The sequence below is a fragment of the Chanodichthys erythropterus genome, chromosome 13, assembly GCF_024489055.1.
Source record: "Chanodichthys erythropterus isolate Z2021 chromosome 13, ASM2448905v1, whole genome shotgun sequence".
NCBI lineage: Eukaryota > Metazoa > Chordata > Actinopteri > Cypriniformes > Xenocyprididae > Chanodichthys > Chanodichthys erythropterus.
The window spans coordinates 12,750,625-12,774,207 of NC_090233.1; the positions used below are offsets into that span (position 1 = coordinate 12,750,625).

The window sequence follows — 23,583 nt, forward strand, 5'->3', positions numbered from 1 at the left end:
AATATGCGACCTCAGCGATGCTACTGAACAAGAGTGAACATAACTGGTCTATGAAAGAGCTTTAAGAAATAATGAGAAGCATAGTTATAAGCTTACCTCTTATGTGATTGACGTTCGACCCCTCCGCCAAAAATGTCTTCTGATCACTGCCGTTCACTTTCAAATGGTGTCTCTAACCGCATAATTGAACCAATTCTCTTAAAATAAATCGGTGAAATTTTTCTTAATTTTATTAGTTTATTTTACTCAAATTAAGCCTAAAAATTGCACACATTTTCTTAAATAAAAGAGGAAAACGTATCTCTTGGTTTTATTAGTGAAATCTTCTTAATATATTCTATCAAACACAAAACCACAATTTCAATAATGAAATGTACCCATTATATTTAATTATCACGTTATTTTTTTTAATGAAAATTACAAGACCCATGATTCATTTTTTACAGTGCAAGAATCGGGTGAAATTTACAGTAAACAGTTTCCTTTTATTTATTTTTTATGAATTTAAAAATATTTTTTTACCGATATTAAACACCTACCACGCAACCTCATGTAGACGCGCAATATATTTTAAGCATAGATGGCGTGACCGCATACAGGTCGCGGGGCAGGCGCGTATAGCCGTGGCAGGTCGAGTGACGCGCGTATATCTGTGGCAGGTCGCGGGGCAGGCGCGTTTATCCGTGACAGGTCGACTGTCAGGCGCGTATAGCCGTGGCAGGTCGAGTGACAGGCGCATATAGCGGTGACAGGTCGAGTGACAGGCGCATATAGCGGTGACAGGTCGAGTGACAGGCGCATATAGCGGTGACAGGTCGAGTGGCAGCTGCCACTAGCGGTGACAGGTCGAGTGACAGGTCTCAGTGGCAGCTGCCCCTGCCACGCAAAGATTTTACCCCTACTGTACATTTGAGTGTGTTGAAAATGATGTTATAACGTTACTCTGCGCATTCACTCGGCGGCTGCTGTGAGACACTGTTACACACTGCAGTAAGATAGATACATTTTAATATCATATTAAATGCTGGATGGCTTGTGTTGATAAATGGCATGCAATTAATTTTAAAACGTATTGTATGATGGGAAAAAAATGCTGTATTACTGTTACTAAAAATAAAGCTGCATCTGATTAAGCTATTTTTGCTACTTCACAAAATAGTGTTTTTCTCTGAGGCATGGTACTCGCATTTAAGTGTAAAGACGCAATGCCGTGTTAAAGAAGACCTAAAATACGCCGGGTCTGACCCACCTCAGCCCCTAGTATCAAAGGCGACGCGACGCTGTTTTGATTCAGTGTAAATGAAACGCGAAACAGTGCCGTTTTAAGCAGCGTCGTTGTCATGACAACCCAAAGGACGCCTATCAGTTCGAGGCAAAAACATATAGCCTACAGCCAGCTCCATTTGTTTTAGCTAACGTTAATTTAAAAAATGTCTACCAATAGGGGAAACAACTGGTCCGACATAGAAGTAAAAGAGCTTCTTTTAATAAGAGCAGAGGAATAAATTAACCGGCAAATTGACGGAAGTGTAAGAGACAGCAATGTGTACTGTACTATTGCTGAGAGACTTAATCTAATGCCGTTACATTTAAAATGTCTTGTTTTTATTTATTTCGTGTTTTATGTTATTTGTTATATTTCTTTTTTATATTTGTTATTTAATTTTATAGCATTTGTTTTTGTTAAAACTAATTTTAAAATTGTAGTTATTTTAAAAGGTATGTGTTTCTCGCAATTTTATTTCCTGTGTAAATACGTTTATGCCGCTTCAGAACAGCATTAAACGTTCTGTGTAAATGCACATTTTTGTGATTCTATGCCGCTTCAGAATTGGTTTCTGTGCCGCTTTTTCTGTGTAAAGATGCCTTTAGTTTTGTCTATAAATATATCAGAACAGTTGTTCAATTGTCTATTAAAACGTGTAATATATTAAAGTGTCTTTGGTGTTTCCATGGTTTCGGAAATCGAGGGTAATGCGGGTATGACACAATTGACTGGCGACTCCTCACACATCCCGGAGCCTTGGATAAAATTGTAATTTTCTCACGATTTACAAATAGTTGCAAACATTTGGTATATTTTAAGTACTCAAGTGAACAAAATATAGAACACTGGCCTTGTTTTTATATATATATATATATATATATATATATATATATATATATATATATATATATATATATATATATATATTTTACTGCAAAATATTGCATTACATATTGCACAATTTTCTAGTGTTCTATTTAAAAACACAGTAGAAGAAATCACATCTGCACTCCGTTTCTTTAAAAAGGAAAGCTTAATGGATGAGAAAACAGATATCAGAGATAGTGACATTTGATATTGGATCATAAAGAAATGTTTTTGACTGAATTTGACTGGCTTTACTGATATTCAAATACTTCTCCAGCAAAACTCAAACTTATTGTTGCTGTTGTTTCAGCCAATAACGTTGAAGCAGCTCTCCCTTTGGCCAATGAGCGTGTGGAACGCTTGAGCTGCGCGAGGGCGGAGCGACAGAGATTCGGTTCAGAAGAAGTGAATGCGGGAGTTTGAGAGTGAGAGAGAGAGAGAGAGAAAATAAAGGACAAAACAGCCGATGGGCAAGAGGAGATATTAGGATAGTCGCTGTGCCGGGGAAGAAACTTAATGGCTTTGATACAAACAGATCCCAACGGACTAATCCCTCAAAGTGGCGTCAGAAAAGACTGTCCATTTTATAAAACGGCGAACATGCAGCCAAAGGACACGGAGTTCAGCACACACGGTCTCCCGAAAGCTTTCCTTCATAGTTTACGAACTTTATTCGATATCCTTGACGACGGAAGACGAGGTTACGTTCACCTGTCTGAGATTGAGAGTCGGTGGCGCGGCGCGGAGGCTCGCGATTTACCCCCGGGAGTTCTGGAGAGTTTGAGGCGGGTCGCGCCGCATCACGGCTGCCTGACTTTCGAGCGGTTCGTTGCGGGACTTCGATACTCGATGTTCAATCCCGAAAACGGCAGCAAAATCGCTTCAAACCACCGTCAGCAGCTGAAATCACAGCAGAGAGTCGGTACCGGACGGCCGCTTGAATGTAAAGTTCGTCCGCTTGGACCGAGTAACGGATTAAACACAGTCCACAGTCGGAGCTCCGCGTATTCAGACAAACACAGCAGTTCTTCTCATTACTCGGGGGTTTCGGTCGCATCGAGATCCGAGTGTCCGTATCGATCCGATCAGATCCACATCGAGCAGAACGTGCGTCAGGTCCGATCCACTGAATCAGTCGCTCTGGAATCTCTCGATGGCCAAAAAACAGGTGAGTGATTAATTCACATCCGTTCACTTTCACTCCCTGTGCTGAGGATCAGGTGATCATCATTGTAAAGTCCAGATTTAGGAGCAGATTACTTTTTAAAGATGTCATGACACATAAAGATGTTAAATAAACCTTAAGTGAGATTTCTGCAGCTAACGTTACACATTAGAATTAATTCCTCAATGTTGAAGTACTGGGGAAAATCAGGCTTTCTGTAATGGTTTCATGATGTGTTTTAAGGTGTGAAAGCTGTCCTTTTTAAATCTCTGCTGCTCTCAATCCTTCATAATGACAGGAATGTTTGGTATGAGACCGTTTAGTGCCAAACCCTTAGTTTAACTGTCGAAACACAGGATGAACAGCATAAATTAGCCAACAGATCTCACATTGTGCACTATCAAGCCTGTAAAACAACCCCAATACCCAATGTTTCATGTTAACTTTTTTTTTTCTCAATTTTGCATATCAGGTCATTTTTGTGACTTAAAGGATTAGTTCACTTATAAATAATTTTTTCCTGATAATTTACTCACCCCCATGTCTTTCTTTCTTCAGTAAGAAATTAAAGTTTTTGATGAAAACATTCCAGGATTTTTCTCCTTATAGTAGACGTGAATGGGCACCAAACAGTTGAAGGTCATAATTAGTTTCAGTGCAGCTTCAAATTGTTCAGCACGATCCCAGAAGAGAAATAAGGTGAAACCATTACTCATTTTCTGAAAAAAAAATTGAAAATTATATAACTTTTAACCAGAAATGCTCATCTTGAACTAGCTCTCTTTTTCTTCTCTATTAGAATTCCAGCAGTGTAGACACTGCTAAGTGTATTACTGCCCTCCACAGGCCAACGTTTGTACTAATTTTTATATGCAATATGCTAGTTCAATAGTATATAACAATTAGTTCAAACTTTGGCCTGTGGAGGGCAGTAACCGTGTAGTGTCTACACTGCTGGAATTCTAATAGAGGTGAAGAAGAAGAGAGCGAGTTCAAGATGAGCATTTCTGGTTAAAACTTATATAATTTTCTAACTTTTTCAGAAAATGAGCGATGGTTTCACTAGATAAGACCCTTATTTCTCGTCTGTGATCATGTTGAACAATTTGAAGCTGCACTGAAACTAATTCTGACCTTCAACTGTTTGGTGCCCATTGAAGTCTACTGTAAGGAGAAAAATCCTGGAATGTTTTCATCAAAAACTTTTAATTTCTTTTCGACTGAAGAAAGAAAGACATGGACATCTTGGATGACATGGGGGTGAGTAAATTATCAGGAAAAGTTTATTTAAAAGTGAACTAATCCTTTAAAAAAGCTGCAGTCTGTTCTTCATCATTCTTTAAGGATTAGTTCACATTCAAATGAAAATTAGTCCACGATTTACTCACCTTCAAGTCATCCTAGGTGTATATGACTTTCCTCTTTCTGATGAACACAATCTGAGAAATATTAATTAATATCCTGATGCATTCCAAGCTTTATAATGGCAGTGAACAGGATCAACGAGTATGAAGCTGAAGAAAGGGCCTCCATCCATCAGAAACGTACTCCTCACGGCTCCAGGGGGTTAATAAAGGCCTGAAGTCAATCGATGTGTTAGTGTAAAAAAAAAAAAATCCATATTTAAAAAGTTATGAAGTAAAATATCAAGCTTCCGCCAAGACCTTCTTCTGTATTCAACTTCAAAAATGGAATTGGTGTCACATCAGTTAAGCTTTTTCCATAAGTTGAATAGGGAAGGCGTAATCTTTTTGAACTGCGAGAGTTTTATGGTGCGTTCACACCAGACGCGAATGCAGCGTTAAGCGATTTACATGTTCAGTCAATGCAGACACGATAGACATCCTGTGGCGCGATTCGCGCAAGTTGAAAAATCAAAACTTTGGCGAATATTCGCGCCACGTTAACCAATCAGGAGCTTGCTCTAGTAGTGTCGTGAGCTAAAAGCCAGTAAATTGAGCTTATTTGCCGTATTTTACAACTACTTTCCCGCTGACGAGTTGATGTGTTTATTCAGAGGAAGTGTGCAGAAAGAAGTGGAAGAGTCTGAGGGACACGTATATTCACGACGTGAATTCGCGCCTGTTGTTAAGTGAATTCCATGCGTGAATGAAGCGAGTAAACTCAAAGTGTTCAAGCGTCCAACTACGCGTGAATAGCGCAATTTATTATCACAAGTCGCGTCTGGTGTGAACGCCCCATAACACTTTCTTCGAAAGTTGAATACGGAAGGCAGTCTTACTTCTTAACTCATTAAATATGGATATTTTTGTTACACAAGCGCATCGCTTCACTTCAGAAGGCCTTTATCAACCCCCCCTGAGCCGTGTGGAGTACGTTTATGATGGATGGATGGACTTTCTTCAGCTTCATACTTGTTGATCCTGTTCATTGCCATTATAAAGCTTAGATGCAGACTTACTTCTTTTGCATATAGCATAGATGTATTCATTATATGTTTTTATAGAATTGGCACGTTTGTTTGAAGGACAGCATTGGGCAGGATGTGAAATAGTGCATTTTGTACTATTGGGCTTTTTTTATCTGATTAATCAGATTGGATTATTTATCAAAATAATTGTTAGTTGCAGCCTTAGTTTCGTTTGATTCACTGATCAAGTTTTATAAGAGTTTCTGTACCTAATATCTTAGTTAAGAGGTGTTGCAATGAGATCTTATCACTCAATGATGTCATAGATGATAGACCCACAATGCATAAAAGAGCTTGTTGGTGCATGCCTCCATTATGAACTCACCAGACAAACCTGACCGTGTTTCTATAGAGCTGTCCCACCCAATCAAACTCAACTTAGGCCAGAGTTGCCCAATCCTGTTCCTGGACATCCACCTTCCTGCAAAGTTCAGCTCCAAACCTGATCAAATACAAATGAACCAGCTAATTAAGATCTTCAGGAGCACTTGATAATTACAGACAGGTAGATTACATAGGTAGATCTCCAGGATTGGGCACCCATGACTTAGGCTACATTTACACGACAACGATATGCTTAAAACTGAGAAGTTTTCCGCGTACAGATGACACCATTGTCAAAACGATCCCCATTCACACAGATCTGCGAAAACTAAAAATGCTGTATTCTACTTCCAGGCCATTAGATGGCGATGAAACACTATAAACTGAACATGTAATATGCATGTGCTTGACGTCATCGTTTTCACAGATTCATGTTTTTGTTGTTTAGACCGAGACATTTTGCATTTTCAGGCACCCAAAACGCAGCTGTCATGTAAATGAATAGACAAAATGCATAAAAAGTTTTATGTTTTTAGTTGAAAACGGTGTTTTGTCAGTGCTTCCCACAGGTTTGAAATATACTTGCGGTGGTAGCCGGGCGAAAAATCCTCCTATTACCCACGGCACAAAAATTGTCTACTACATGTGACAAACATACAATGTGTGATTTTTAACAGTATTTTTATTTAACTGAAATTAATTTTAATTACATAGCATATTACATTTAATTACTAATATTATGCATGGTAAATTATGCTAAATTACAGCATTTAAATAGTTCACCTTTTCCTATGTTCTCCTTGCTGTCATATAGTGTCTCTCTCAGTGAATGGGACACAGATTTTACTAGTAAAATTTATAAAATGAATAATATATTTGTCAAATAATGTTCTTAGTCTTTTCTTCCTGTGGGGGAGACTACAATAATTTACTATGAATTAAATGAAATCAAATTAAATACAATTTATTGTGTAACCAAAATACCAATAATGCCCAAAAGAAAAAGAAAAAAATTAGCGTGTGACATTTAATTATAAACAAGTCCGAAATACACCGGGACTCTTATTTTGAAATGTCTGTACTATTGCAGGCTGATCCTTCAGATTCTTACAATCGTCTAAAACATTTTATATAAAGGCCATAAAGTAGACTTTGTAATAATTCATCAACTTGAGTTCATTAGCAATCGCTTGGCATAAATATGTGCTTTCCATTGATTGAGAATCACACTAAAGCAATCTGAACATAGAGTCTGAAGCGCTGTTGCGCGAGCTTGTAGAACGCGCAACAGCGCTGCCTTGTGACTTTGCAAAATGCAGCGCCTGTGGGAATGTTAGCGGAAGTAAACAGTACGCACACGTAACGAGCAGGTATGAAACGACTAGTTTATCGATTGCGGATGGTTTCATTATCTTGCGCGGATATAAAAGTATAAGAGGATAAAAATAATAAAAGCAAAAATGTGTCTCCAAATATACTTAGGCGGCCGTTATTATACGTGGGTGGCCCGCCCAAGTAAAGTCTATGTGTGGGAAGCACTGCGTGTAAACGGCCCCTTTGACTATTGATTGTATTTTAAAAGTCTATTCACTCATAACTCTGAAGCTTCAAAACGTTCTTTAAGAATTAATCGAGCAGTTTAATCCAAGTCTTCTGCAGAGACACGATCACTTTAAATGATGAACAGAGGCTTATTATTAATTTAGTTAATATTAATATTAATTTAGGCTTATTCACATATAAACACTGATTATCAAACAATTAGCGACCAAGCGATTATTAAAAATTGGTTGTTGATTATTTTCAGTATCGATAACTAATTTTATCTATTAGTTGTTGCAGCCCTAAACAGTAATAAGTCATTCTAAGACTGTATTTTCTTCATTTAGTTCTTTGTTTACTGCTTTATGTGTGTTTTTCTCTGTTTGTAATTGTTTTTCTCTACTTCGTTAAGTTGAGAGCCTGGGTCTGCCTCGGTCACGTAGTGAAACGATGACTGGCTTCACGAGGTCGCGACGACACACGAGGAGCCGAGACGAGCAGCGGCGCCACACCGTCTCAAACGGAGTGGATTATGGAATGGTAAAGAAGATCTGTTTATAATGTTTGTAAACATTTTGCTTTATTTACTAATATTTTGCATTATTTCTGAATGCAATAATAAAATGCAGAAAAGGAAAAGTCATAGGGGTAAATCAAATTCAGCCTATTTACAGGTTTTAATTATGGCACATTCAGTGGTCACCCATTATATATAGAATTTCAGATGTTGCCCTCTGGGCTTAGAGTGCCCAATGGAAAAACTAAATGATTTTGTGTTCCTTTTGTACTGTGGCTGTTGGTTTAATGAACTCTTCATAGGTATATTACTTTGATTTTGAACTATGGTCTTTTGTGCAATGTATATTTTGTATTGTCTGTTACTCCCTGCAAAACTAGTCCCTTGAGGGGGACAGTAAAAGTAAAAACATATCACACTTTAATTTGAGGGCATAAGCATAATGTAGGTCAATCCATTCAAAATTATTGACATATAACACATATAACACCACTGATCCTCTCAAACTTCTCCAAAACACGCTTGTTCAGTGAGCATCCGTTATAAAACACTCAGAGTACATTAATTTTGACAACTACATGAATATATTGAACTGTGTTCTTGCAGAAATACGATGTTATAGCGAGCAGTCAGTCGAGAGCGCACATGCATGGTTTGTTTGCGCATCAATAATTGCGGACTTGCGCGTGCCTTATGTACGACTCCTGTATGTCACTGTAATCGTCTTTACCTTCATTACTATTGTCATCCATCAAAACCTTTTTAGCGACACAGGTTTTATTTTTCCAACTGAGAGAGTTTGTGTTTTGAGTCACCGTTCAGAGAGGTGGTGCCTTGTTTTAAATGTATTTTTTATTTAATTTAATCTAATTTATTAAATGTAGCGTATAAATAAATAAATAAATTAAGGAATTATATTAATATATTTAAATTAATTTTAATTTATCTTGCGGCCCACCTGGAGGATCACTGGGGCCCCCTAGTGGGCCGCGGCCCACAGGTTGGGAACCACTGATGTAGGTTAATTATGTTATCAATTAGATTAAGTAACCTGTCATTTAGGGGTGGACGATATGACCAAAATCTTATTTCATGATAACTATATATCTTAGAGTGTAACTTTGCTGATCTTTAACCTGCTTTGTATTGTTCTAATGTTTAGAACAATGCTTACTCTTTCTCTATGTTACCTGGACAAAGAAATTTCCTTTATTTGTCTGCAAAAGACTTTTGACAGACTTGATACCTGTGTTTTTGCGAGCTTATATATCGGTGTGAAAATGTCCTTGCCGTGACCTTCCTACCCCCTGTTCCATTTCTTCCTAATTGACTGACGGAACGGTAGTTTCTTTCAGTTTTCCCCTCCATTCGCCCTAAAACTGTGTTTGTGGTCATATAAGCTCATACCTGCTTTTTGGGATATCCATCTCTCGTTACTGGGGGAGTTTTAATGTTGTTAGTGACATTGCCATCATCCGTGATCACAATGACGCATGGCGTGCCTCGAGCCTTCAGATTCACAAATGACCAAAACATAATAAACATTTGTTGACATGAAATTGCAAGCACAATTAACCTCACAAGAATCGAAAATGGTCTACTTTCCCATAGACTGGAGTGAAATCATAGACGTCTCTCCAGATCTTTCTTGGTGCTTTGTGGCTAGACAGATCACTGTAGCGTTTCGGTTCAAGCAGAGCGCAGGTGAACCGATCATCTCTTCTGCTTTAATAGTTACAACACAAAATAAACGTGAATGAACATCTGAAGGTATGTTGAAAGATAAAGTAAAACTTACTGAAATCCGCATCATGTCACATGTTATCGATCAATCAGTGTTTCAACCACAGAAAGGCATCAATAAAACAGCTTGTAAAAATGTCACATTTACCGTCACTTTTACCTCAGAAAAGCCGTTCAATGTCCAAAAACTCATTAGCTAAATATATGCACAATGCCAGCTCAACATTGTGATGGCATCATCTATTGGCTCAACCCTAGTTGCAGCCCTAGTTGTCATTTATGTTTCTGTTAGGGCTGCACAATTAATTGAATTTCTAATCGTAATTACGATTATGGATGCTACGATTTCGTAATTGTTCAAAGGCACGATTACAAAAACAATATCCACTTACATTATTACATTACATATAAGAGGTGTGTTTAGAGCATGTTACGTTGTGAGAGGCGAATCACGACTACTTCAAAGGTGTGTACACAGCCTATATATTTACTCTACAAACTAACTCTGCAAATATTGAAAACAGTGATCGATGGACCCTGTCAACTATACACTATGGAGAAAATCCAGTGCAACTTTGAGCAGACCAAGCGAAACGTGTTTATGTATTTCTGCTCTGCTAGCGACATTGGGCATCTCAGCGCCATCAAAATAAAAGTCACAAAAACTTCACTTCAGAGTTCCTTCTTGCGCTGTGAATGCAACCAGGAAAATGGCCCTAGGTGAACATTAGTTTTCGGGGAACCACTCTGGTGGCTAGTTCCTATAACTAAGGTCCAAGGACAACCTGGTGCTAAAGCCTTAAAGGTGCCATAGAATCAAAAATTGAATTTACCTTGGAATAGTTGAATAACAAGAGTTCAGTACATGGAATTGACATACAGTGATCAGTATCATTAATATGTACGCCCCCAATATTTGCATATGCCAGCTCATGTTCAAGGCATTACACTAGCCAGTATTAACATCTGGATCTGTGCACAGGTGAATCATCAGACTAGGTAAGCAAGCAAGAACAATAGTGAAAAATGGCAGATGGAGCAATAATAACTGACATGATCCACGATATCATGATATTTTTAGTGATATTTGTAAATTGTCTTTTTAAATGTTTCGTTAGCATGTTGCTAATGTACTGTTAAATGTGATTAAAGTTACCATCGTTTCTTACTGTATTCACGGAGACGAGAGCCGTCGTTATTTTCATTTTTAAACACTTGCAGTCTGTATAATTCATAAACACAACTTCATTCTTTGTAAATCTCTCCAACAGTGTAGCATTAGCCGTTAGCCATGGAGCACAGCCTCAAACTCATTCAGAATCGAATGTAAACATCCAAATAAATACTATACTTGCATGACCTGATGCATGCATGCAGCATACATGACGAACACTTTGTAAAGATCCATTTCGAGGGTTATGTTAGCTGTGTGAACTTTGTTTTTGCACTGTATTATAGTCTAGAGCTCAGGGGTGGGGAACGTGATTATTTAAAGGGGCTGCAGCCTGAATCGGTGCATAGTTAATGATGCCCCAAAATAGGCAGTTAAAAAAATGAATAAAAAAAAAAATCTATGGGGTATTTTGAGCTGAAACTTCAGACACATTCAGGGGACACCTTAGACTTATACTACATCTTGTGAAAAAATGTTCTAGGGCACCTTTAAAAGCTATTATTGTACCATGCATATGTTTACTTTTTAAATTATTTAAAGAAGAAACCAAACCAATGAATGGTGACATTTGAGACTTAATACTTTAGAAAAGCATTAAAAAAAAATTCAGGGAGTTTTTTTTTTTTTTTTTTTTTTTTATACAAAAATATGGCATGCAGTTGCTTCAAACAACGGTATAAAGCTATTCAAAACATCATTCAATATAAATTGTGATAATTGTAATTAAGAATCACAATTAAAGTTTCAAAAGAATAATCGACAATTATGATTTTTGTCATAATCGTGCAGCCCTAGTTTCTGTCCTGTTTCTGTCCATCAAGAGAAACGTCTGCACACTGCTGTAAAGTCTGTGAAAGCGTTGACTCAACAGATGTTTATGACTGATGTGTTCGGTGTCGTCTGAAGCCCCTCCTCTCAGCTGTCTTTCTCTCGCTGCCTGTTGCTCCTCCCTGCGTTCAAATTCGCTCTCTCTCTTTCTCTCTCTCTGTCGTTCTGATTTCTCTGCGTCTCTCTGCTGGTCTCCAGCCGCTCTGTCCCTCCCCCTCATGGTGGTCAGTCGGCTCGGGCCCCGGGGCCTCGACGCTGCCGTGTGGGCCGCTTACACCACCGTCTTCATCCCTCTGAGCAGCAGCCTTTTCTCCAGCAGAGCCCTGCACTTCTACCTCTGGGTGAGTGAGACAGACGGACACACAGACAGACAGGGGAAGATTGTGTCGATGATCACGTCCTGATGGATCGTGTAGTATGATGATCATGTTAGTGATGGTATTTACTGTGCTGTACTTTTGCTGTTTCTTCTTGATGGTTCACTCATTCAGTACTTTGGCTTGAATCGTCTGTTCTGCAAAACTTTCCAAATATTTAAGTATTGGAGCAGGACAAACAGTGTTAATGCGATGTGTTCGCTCTTGTACCTCATGTGGCGTTTACATCGTTTCTCTTGTAACAGCAGTTGTGTGTCAGTGTCTGTCTGCTCCCCCGTTTCTCTATACAAAGAGGATTTTCCCTGTTGATGGCCCACCACACAAACACACGGCACAAAGCCTCACCCCTCCCTTTATTTCCCTCTGTTTCACTCACACACTTTAAAAAGAGTTGAGACGGCAGTTCATCGCTCTGCAGAGGACGGAGCTAAAACCACATCTTGATGTGAGCTGCTTTATTGATCGATATTTCATTAATTGAAATGCTAAATGTGTTCAGAAGTTTTAAAACTTCTACTTGTACAAAAGTATTTACTTTTGAATGTAGGCTACTGAAGTAAAACATCTTAAAGCTGAAGTTTGTAACAGACTAAAAGTCGATATTTATATAGCTATAGCTGAGTTAATAATGACACTATTGCCTTCTAAAGAGCTGCTTTACAGCTGTTTCGACTTCATTTCCTAATTGACGAATTTTGCAACATCGACACTTGTTGAACAGAACTGAATCAACACTGTACTTTACAGCAGAATGGATTTCTGTTTGCATAATTGATTATTACTATAAATCTGCTATGAAACAATCAATATTGAATAAACCACAATAGAAAAGAAGGTGACTTGACTTATATTTTGTCTGTTCAAATATGAAGATGTGCTCTGCCAGGCTGGGCGTCCGGGATGGCAAACCTCATTAGTTGTCATGTCTTGTGACCAGTTGTCACAACTTTACAAGTTTGAATATACAGAAGTAGAAGTGAGATTTGAGCTGTACTAGGCACTGATTTTAGTGCTTGTATTTCTATAAAGATATACTCAGCATTTGTCTCTTTTTGTCATTTCTTGCTCCACCAGTCAAATCCTTTAGAAAGAATCATTCATTCACAAGTTGTGCATTATTATTTGATTTTCAAAGTACACATACTTGAAAAATGTACTTAAATTCACACACACAAAAAATTCAGTAACAGCGCTCGTGCACCGCCCACATGACGTAATTTTTGTTATCAGGAGGGCTCTTGGACATCCGCACACCCCACCCGTGTGCAGCCCGAATTTCGAGACCGCGCGGATGGTGCGCGTGCAACAGCGCATGCTCAATCAGGACAGAAGGGTCCATTAGGTGGCAATACGCACAGTACTGAGCACAATGTGCAGTCATTGAAGAAGAGTGTGGATAGTAGGGATGGGCATTTCAAGCAAAAACAATATCGCTGGGAATTATTCGAATATTATTTGAAAATCGCACCCCGCATACACGCATCACGCATGTATAGGCTAATGTACACACACATAAATGGAAAAAGAGAGGGAGAGAGACCATTCACGCTTTCAGTCTTTTTTTTCACGGTTATTCATAACAGTGCGCTCGCTCGCTCTCCGCACCATTATGATTGGCTGTGCGCCTTTTACTTTCACTTTCAAATAGAGTGCCCCAGGGATGACGCGTTTTTGTAGGCCAACCCGGAAGTTAGCGGCGCACGGGTTCCCTCGATCGAAAGCCTATGCGTTTTTCCCATAGACTTTTGGAAAATCGCAGAAAATAAGCTCTGTGTTTAACAAAGGGTTATGACAGTTACACGTTTTGTAAGTTAAGTTAACACAACATTTATAGATTTTGAAGCCTAAATAAAGTCGTCAGATATAAAAGGCTAACAGTAGGCTATAAACGGACTACAGCACACCATGGTCGCGGATCAACGTCGTCGCCACCAAGCGTCCTCAAACTGTATTTAAAAAACAACGTTATTTAAAAACATGCTCGCTGATTATGATCTGTGCTGTTATGAATACTTTTCCACTTTTTCATGAGAAATGCTGTCCAAATGTCCCGTTTTTAATGATGACGTCTAAAGTCCCCGCCAAAGGAAGTAGTCCCTTTTAGCGATTTGTTAGCAACAGCCGATTTGAAGACACAGTAAAAGTTTAAAAAAACAAGTGGGTTATAACTGGTGTGTTTTATGTCATAGATCAAAACGTGAAAGTGTTTAGAGGCTTTGTTAACCACAAACCTTATTTCAGGCGATGTAGCAAAAACCCATTCAAAAAACCCATAGATTTGACGGCGTTGGAACCGGAACTCCTAAAATGCTAACTCGCTTCCGGGTTTTGCCTACAAAAATGCGTCATCCCTGGGGCACTCTATTAGCGCCAATTCAGGTAGCGATGATTGCTTGAATGCTGGGTTCATTTGTTATTTTTAATGAAAAACACAACAACAAAGCAGCACAATTCATACAACCTGCTTAAATGGACGCTTTTACATTTCGATTTGCAACCAAAAATTCCACCGTCGTCTTGTCAGTCAAGAGTGAGGCGAAGTGAGGTGAAATCTGACGGACTGTTGCTGATTTGTGCTGCGACTCTCGTTTGGCTCGTGCTGAATTGAGTAGACACGTTTATATTTTAATTGTAGTGTCTATTCTCTTACGGAACTAAATGATTTTTATTACTAAAAAAAAAAAAAATCAAAACGATGGTGGGTGGCGGTGCCACGGTTGGCAAGTGATGATACCGGTGTTGCGGCTGAACACCGCCTATCGCAGCAAGCCTATCTCAAGCCATAATGATTTTAGGGTGCCTAAACGCGTAATAACATATTGTGAACGGACTGAATGACGGCACTTATGTTAAAATTAATTGTAATGTGTCTGTTCTATGCTGCACAAGTCTAGTGTGTGTGTGAGGCAATGTCTGAGCTGATTGACAGCTTTTAGGTGCGTTATTGGCAGTGTGCACCACCCTCTGGTTACAAGTCACCACCGCATCAAATGAGGAATTTTAGATAGAAGATGATAATCGCACAACCTATTCGATATTCTATAATTAAATCAACTAATCGAATATTCGAAAATCATGACACATCCCTAGTGGAAAGAGTGATTCAAAAACAACACGCTTGAAGAAACATGGCAATGGACGGTCAGTAGACCAGGAAGATTTTAAAATGAGCAGATTGGGATTGTTTATCTACTCTTTATCTATCTTTCTGTCCCTCCATTGACAGCTACGCAACTGACACTTTGACTCTACAAAAAGTTAATAAAAAGATCATAAAACTAATCCATATGAACGGTCTCAGCTTCTAATAAACCAGATAACAACGACTACTACTATTACTTCTTTGTACGTATTCAACGTAGTGACGATGCAAGCTGCCTCTAAAAACAACAAGGATGTTGTGACGAAACACGTTCTGTAGAGCAGTTTGTCCTTTTAGGGCTACTGTAGAAACATGCTGGCACAAAATGGTGACTTAACATTTAACATGTAAGGAGACCCGTGGTGTATGTACATAGAAATGGCTCATTCTAAGGTAATAAAAACATAAGTTCTTTATATAAGGTCTTTATTCACCACTGAAAACATAGTTATGTATATTATATTGCATTTCTGTCAATATATCCTCCTAAAATTTACACGCCGCACCTTAAAGTTTTGTAACTTAATTCAATACCATGATAAAAGCTTTAGCAATTGTCGTGATATGTTTCCACTTGCAGTAGCTCTTCTTATCAGCTGAACATGATGGCCCGGTATTCATTTTCAGTTCTTAAAAAGCCTTAAATTAGATTTTCAAAGATTTGCAGCAACCCTGGATTACAGGACTGACTGAGTTTGTGATTCTTTCAGCTAAAACAGATGAAGGAGCTGGAGCAGGAGAAAGACTCGCTGCTGGCCGGGCTGGATGTGTTGGAGCGAGCCAGAGAATGGTACCAGACCCAGATCCATAACATCACTGAGACGCAGAGACACGTCGGCCAGAGCCGCCACTCGACCGTACGTTCTGATGTTTCCTATCACTGATGTGCTGAAGCTTGTGAGAGATCAAGATATCTCATTTGAAACTACAGTCCAGAAAGTCTTCCAGTGGGAGGATTTATGGATTGATTGATTCCAGTTGTCTGAGAGAGTGTTATAGTTTAGGTGTCACATCAAACTGAGTCTTCCTGACCGAAATTAAGAACACTTTTGAGGCTTTTTACTGCCAGAAATCAGCCAAAACACTGGAAAAAAATTTTTATCATGATATTTCAGTGTATTTTAGTTCATGGGTTTTAAAAACTCTTCCAATAACTCAAAGTATTCTTTCAGAATTGATCTTATTTCAGAGACTGGAGTGCAACGAGAGACGCTGTATCATTGAAGTTTTAAAGCGTTTCATTTAGATCAACGGTGTCAAACTCTCCTGAGTTTAACTTCAGCCCAATGAGAACTATAGGAGAAGACTGGAACTAAACTGAGTTTGCACATAAAGGAAAAAACTAGAGGAAAAATTCTAAATGCAAATTTGATTGCGGTATTTGACGTAAATTAACAGTGAATGTGTATTTCTATGGTTCATACAAATACCCCAGAAAACCAGTTCAGGGGTCAAATACTGACCCCCTTAATCAAGAAGCTCTTTTCTGACACCGTATTGTGTTTCTTCAGGAGTTTTTGGCTGAATCTTGTCAAAGTCGGTTGGATGTTCTTCTGCCAAAACTACAGGAAGTCACACTCTGCCTCAGTGATTTAATTTCCTTTTCTGGGAAGGTTCGTATAAACATCTTTTCACTCTGATATCATTGTGTTTACTGAGCTGAGTGGAAAATCAAGGTGATTGACAGTAATCAAGTTATGTTACTTTGGTTTCCAGTTAATTGTAAGAGATCAGTTTACAGCTGACGTGTGTCTGAATGTTCATCATGTTTTCTGCTGTTCTCCAGACGTTCCCGTCCTCTGGCTCGCTGTCTGCTGGTGCTTCGTCCAGCACTGCTCCTCCTCAAGCCATTCACACACTGAAGGAGCACAACCGCCTCCTCACACAGGTCACACACACCGCTGAAACAAACCCACACCTGCACAGATATCACTCATAACACCCCAGATCCGTGAACTCGGACTGAAACCGCTGGCTTGGACTTGCTATAATGGTATAAAGCTTTGAAAAAGGCCCTATTGTAATTGCTCAGTCTATTATTATTCTTCTCCGAAATGAAAAGCATTTTTGAGGGCCTAAACGTGCTCAAACTCATGAAACTTTGCACACGTGTCAGAAGTGGTGAAAATTTACGTCTGATATGGGTTTCAGAATTAGGTGTGGCAAAATGGCTTAATAGCGCCACCTACAAAATTTCAATTAAGCACCCTTTGCCCTACGCTTCATGGACAAGTATTAAATTTGGTAGACACATGTAACAGCCCAATACCTACAAAAAAGTCTCTTGAAGCAAAATCTGAAAACCCAACAGGAAGTGAGATATTTTTAATTTTCTCTGGAAAATTTGTGCAGTTTTTGCCATTTCCACAAGTTGTACTTTAACTCCCTGAGGTCCGAAAACGTGCCGGCGCGTTTTGCAGGATTTTTTTCACATTGCAGCAAAACAGACTTAAAATGCTCCGTCATTTCTTGTCATAGAGACATAAGTAATATATCAATTGAAACTACAGAATGTCTTCTTTTATTTGTGTACACTCAAGAGTAAAAACACAATGTTGTGCTTTTTGTAAAATAAAGAAAACTAACATAATGCGTGATCTCTCCTCTCCCTCTGAACGAAGTCCAATCTGATAGTTCTCAGAAAATGAACTGTAACTTAATGAATACTAATGACAAAAAAAAGACATTTATGTCTAAAGAAACGTTGAAATGTCAGGTTTTAAATCGTGCAAGTCAAATCGAAAACAAACATTCTGTGTTTATGTAATCTGTATGAAAAGAGAGCCATGTCCGAAATCCGTGATTCAGCTCATTATCCGCTAATGCGGCCACACCCACGGAGCCAGCGCTATTCAGACACAAATTCTGAGGCAATACATGCATTCATCGTCTCAATCGTGTATTTAATGTCTTGAAAAGTGTTTATCTGGATGTTAAAGCAATGGTTAGCGATCTCTAGAAGACATGCAGTTAGTTCCTAGTTCCTTTTCTTCTTTATATTAATTTGTGGCCTAAAGGTGTACAGAGCGCCCTCCGGCTGCAAGTATGAATTGAAAACACAGTATCCAGCACTCATAGTGATGACAATAAATATTACTTCTCAGTATAGAAAATTTACATAAATATATAAGAATCCATCAATATTTCTCCAAATGTGCATGCTTTTAAGCTAAAAGCCTATATGAAATGCCATAGAGGTAACATAATTGTTCAGACACTTTGCATCACAGAAATACATTATATTTTAAAGAATATAATAGAATACCATTATTTTAATAATATTTCACAGTATTGCTGTTTATGATGAGCTGAGACATATTACAGAGGGTTTTTTCACAGCCTACCTGACTGAAAGGCCTCATTAATATGCAAGTCATTTCAGGTCATTATTATGTGATTCTTTTGTCTTCTCATGTGTAAATGATCCATTATTCATGATGATTCACGCCTCCACGAATACTGTGTTTCTTGACAAAAAGTGTCTTACAAAAACTAAATCAATATATTGTTTCATATGAAGGAGTAGGCAGCATAATTTTTACATAATTCTGAAGCAAAAACTCTAGTCTACAACCTCCAATACCCAGAAGTCTTGTGAACACAGATTTAATATACTTATTTCAGTGACTTAAGTTTTTTGTTTTTTCAATAACTACGCATAAACATTATTCCTTCAAAAACACAAACATGTACATACATGTTACTCACATATTATTGTAGCCTAGTTTGTGCTGAATACAGTGTAATGACACTTTTGTCATTAATATGTTTATGAACAACTGAAAAAAGCACAAATGTCAGGGCATGTCAAAACTTCTCCAAGCCCCAAATCAGCCTCAGACTCCATCATATTTGGTCAGTCTAATCTGAAGGCCTTTGCGACATTAAATTGCAAATAACTTGAGCTTTTGCTGAAGGGCGTGCCCATGGCGGCCTGACAAAATTCGGTGTTTCACTATGAAACAGGAAGTTGTTGTAACCTGGGCATACAATGTCAGATCTGACCCAAACTTCACAACTTCAAACTTCACTTCCTCGGGTGCGAGGGCACTTTCAACGCTGCTTGCAGCTTTAATCAATGTTTTTGTGTTTATTTGACAGTGGAAATAAAATGACAAACACCTCCTTAAAGGAGTAGATCCCCCACAATCCTCTGCAAACTCGCATTCACATTCATTCTGATATCATACAGACTTTAAAGATTCACAATTCACGATCCTCAGCACAACAGAAAGTTTTTCAGTATGACTGAATAGTACTTTGCTTTGGTCACCATGCTATCTCCTATAGTCTGTCTTCAATTAATTTAGTTTTCTCAGGGAATGAAATTCTGAAGGTCCCTGATGTCTTTTCCTTTCTCACTTACAGGAAGTGACCGAGAAGAGCGAGCGCATCACTCAGCTGGAGCAGGAGAAATCTGCCCTGATCAAGCAGCTGTTTGAAGCTCGCGCTCGCAGCGCTCACGACAGCAGTGCGCTCGACTCCACCTTCATCTGACCAGCATCATCACTCCACCAATGTTCACTTTGTGCCCAATCGCGCATCTGAGGCAAAGTTTACATGTTTTTCAGTGCAATTTGAACAATAATGTCAGAGAAGCAACAGCACAATCTATGATTGACGGAGGAGCTGTAAGCTTGTCCATGTTTACAGTCGGATCTCACTCAACTGAGACTACATGCGCAAAATACATTAAATAAGCAATAAACTGGATTCCAGCACAGTAAGATCAGACGGCATGAATAGATGCTGCATTTAAAGTTACCTAAACATTTCTTCTGGATAGTCAATGTGAATGGAACTTTTATCTGAGCAGTCGATTAGTAAGGTCAACAGTTTGGTGTAGATCTTTCTTTTGGTTTGATATTTTAGTTGTGGTGCTTTAATTAGCGTGCTGTGTTCTCTCTGGAAAAGATTATCTCCTTCAAAGCACCAGCTCTACATCCATACACATGCAGACGTCTTTGGTTGTTTTTTGAGCATCTCACCATAAGCATTGCTATTAAAGGTGTCTTGTGGAGTTAAAAAGACTTCTTAAAAGTCGCAACGTAAAAGTAGCAGCAGCAGAACTTTCTTCTGTGTTGTAACACACATCTGAGTGAAACTGATTATGGGAAAAGAAAAAAAGTAGGGACATGGGAGGGGCTTGGTTCTGTCCAGTGGTTGTTGATTGGATGGAGATGGATCTGAAAGTGAACATTTGTTTGTAAGGGGTGGGGTTTAAGCGCACTAAACGATTGGAGAAGTCTGTTGTTTCACCGGACATTAAAAATAATGAGGTCAAAATGGAGGAAAAAGCACCTCAGGAACACTTTATTATGTTCCTGTCCAGAACTCCATCTAGCTTTGAATAAGAAACCATTTGATTAGGTTATCTCAAAGCAACTTATTTGAATGCATTCGCTATCAAATGCCACAGAAAGTTGTTGATTCTTCTGAAAAACACAAAAGCCTTTATAATCAGGGGTGCATGTAACTGGTGCGCATGAAGTGGCAAAAATAAATGATGTGCTGCAGAAAATATGAAGGGACCATAGACTGTTAAAAAAAGATGGACGAAGTACCTTCACTCTCTTCCACTGTAGTAAGTGAAGCTGCCAGTGTGACAATTTGGCGCTGACATCTGCACAGTAGTGAGCGCGAAGTGGAGCCGCGATATCAAGGTCCCGCCCACACTCCCGCAGAATTGGTTAATACTGCAGAACAACTCATTATGTTGGTGTGAAATAAACACTTCTGGAAATGTATAAATTAAAGTTAAAGCTTTAATCTCCCCCCGAAGATCTAGAAAAAAGTACATTGGTGCTTCAGTGACTACTTCGCTCAGGGAAGCTGTCAATCATGACGTCAAAACCCATGTTTTTATAGCTTCAAATAACTAACTATGAACACTTATTTAAAGAACACTTTTTAAATAACATCAGCGTGATAAAAACTGCCTAAAATGACAAGCAATCTTTGGAAAAGATGTCAAAAATATTTGACATCAATTTTAGTTTGTCTCACGTCCCATTATATTACATGGAGAGGGCGGGGCTTATGACCTATATTACATCCAGCCACCTGGGGGCGATGGAGACGCTTTGGCTTCACTTTTCAGGACTTGTGCAGTACGCTTTGGAGGGATGTGCTTTTCAATACCAACATTTTTTGGGGACAGGGACACAATTACTTGCTGGAGTAGGATTTTTCTCTGGTAAGACAGAAATCATCATGATAAGTGTGTTCATTAATTATTATGGGGTGCAACGGATCATAGTTGATCTGTGATCTGTACGGACCAGGCCCCACATTTTGGCACGCATGTGATTCGCAGATTAACTGCTAAGTTTAGCCATCATAGAGTTAAAGGACGTGTTTTTTTTTTTTGCGAATTTACACATGCAATCGATTTAAACGCGGAAGTAGAGGCAAAAATCTACTCATGCGCTGTTATCTGTGCGCACGACTGCACACACCCGAGGTGCACACATTGCCGTTTTGGCAAGTCTCTTGGTTATGTCATAAGTGTACAGTTGAGAAAGAAACCGGATGTGTGTCAGTATGTTTGGTCATAAAGTGACAGCAGCATAATATTCCTTCTGTTGTCTGTGTCATTAATGTTAATTAAAAAAAAAAACAGCTTTAACAAATATGAACCTATATTTAATTTCTACAGTGAACAAATAGTGTCATTTTACATTTAGGATAAGTGTGCCACGGACAGTGTGAGTACCAACAAAGTCCCTTTCAAGGAAAGTCTGTTCACTCTGCCGCCATATTTTCAACGCCTCCGTGCAGCTATTTCGGGTATTCAAGACCAAGTCCAGTCAATTTGAATGAGGGAATCCCCAAGTCTCAAAAACTGCTTGGCGAACTCACAATTAAATAACATATTTAAAATTAGCAACAAAATCTGACATGAACCATCCCATAAATATTGTTTCTTATGCTGAAATAGCATTAAAAATGCTTATTTTTCCGGCTTGACAAGCCAATGCACATGTGCAGTCCTTAACGCAAGTCTGTGGTTTATATGGGAACCAGAGCTTCTAACGGCAGCTGCAGTGATGTGATGACTTTACCAATCAGCGATTGGCTCTTTTACTTAGAAGGTGGGATGTATTCTGCCATATTGCGTGTTGCAGTTTCTCCCATTCATAACTAAAAAGAGTGAACCGTCTTTCTATAGTCTTAGATATCAAGTAGCATCTCCAGGTGCTCCCTTGAGATCCAGACCAAAAAGGTTATGTGCACCCCTGTTTATAATAATGGAAGTCATTTTAGAGGGTTTAAAAGCAGAAATGTGAAGCTTGTGTTTAAGCACTTATATTAATTCTTTAGTAAAACATGAGTGATATTTACAATGTTTAAATAGTTTTTTGATGCAGGACTAATGAGTCAAAATTATTGGCTGTGGTAAATGACAGCAGCTCACAGAAACCCTCTACAGGTACTGTTAAAAAATGACCTGGAATACTCTTATTCTCACTATTACTCCCTTCTGCAGGAACTGTGACTGCTTTAGTTTGATTCATTGAATGCTCATTTTCACTCCATGTGTATCTGTTTGCTTCTGTGACTGATGGTTTCTTTCAATAGATTTCAGCTTTTTTTCCAGTTAAGCAGGAGTAAAGATTATTTGAATCTGTTGGATATTTTGTGATTTTCTGAATGACTACAGCAGTGACTTATCACTTAATCACTTACATCAGAGGGCTAAATGCTTCCAAATATATTTACTATAGCCAAATATAAGCACAGCATGGCGTGAAAGTGCATTTCGGACCTGAATGATGTGAACGTTACTTAAAATACTTCAAGAAATGCCTGATTCAGTTTCAGAAGGTCAAAATGAGAAGGGAAGGATGTTTGTGGACGTGTTCTGGACAATTGAATATGTTATTGCTATCATCTAAAGATGGTTCATGACGGATATGGAGGATGTTTGTGGGGTTCAAGCACTGAAAAACAGGACGCTGTGAAGTTCATTTCAATCAAGTGAATCATTCAGACGTGAAACCTCAGTCTGTCCACTTTCGTCTTTCCTTGTTGCAGGCTGGTGTTGAAGCATTTATACCTGTGTGAAAAACAGATTTGATGTAATGAATATCATTCTGTTTATCTCAACTCTCATTTGTTTAGCATATGTAATCCACACCATCTTGATGCTTTTCCATTATTAAACAAGCCTTTCAGTAGTGACACACTGTTCTGAGATTTTTGG

General features: G+C 38.7%; 1 protein-coding gene across 2 annotated transcripts; it reads left to right on the top strand.

Moving 5' to 3' along the window:
• The first annotated feature begins 2,532 nt into the window (after positions 1 to 2,532).
• On the top strand, positions 2,533 to 23,549 carry sapcd2 (suppressor APC domain containing 2). Of its 2 annotated transcripts, none has more exons than XR_010896894.1 (6): positions 2,533 to 3,302; positions 8,009 to 8,136; positions 16,088 to 16,234; positions 16,889 to 16,990; positions 17,164 to 17,370; positions 19,746 to 19,852. XR_010896894.1 is itself a non-coding variant. In XM_067406594.1 (6 exons), the coding sequence occupies exons 1-6, from the start codon at positions 2,651 to 2,653 to the stop codon at positions 19,872 to 19,874; spliced, it is 1,260 nt and encodes a 419-aa protein (XP_067262695.1). In that variant the 5' UTR covers positions 2,533 to 2,650; the 3' UTR covers positions 19,875 to 23,549. The 2 variants fall into 2 exon arrangements, 1 of the variants encoding a protein (XP_067262695.1); XM_067406594.1 differs by having other exon boundaries at positions 17,164 to 17,265; positions 19,746 to 23,549.
• Positions 23,550 to 23,583: the final 34 nt, after the last annotated feature.

Coding starts and splice junctions, on each gene's coding strand:
- sapcd2 (XM_067406594.1), top strand. CDS start 2,651: ATGGCTTTGATACAAACAGATCCCAACGGACTAATCCCTCAAAGTGGC. Junction 16,991..17,163: donor TAATTTCCTTTTCTGGGAAG/GTTCGTATAAAC, acceptor GCTGTTCTCCAG/ACGTTCCCGTCCTCTGGCTC. Junction 17,266..19,745: donor ACAACCGCCTCCTCACACAG/GTCACACACACC, acceptor TCTCACTTACAG/GAAGTGACCGAGAAGAGCGA.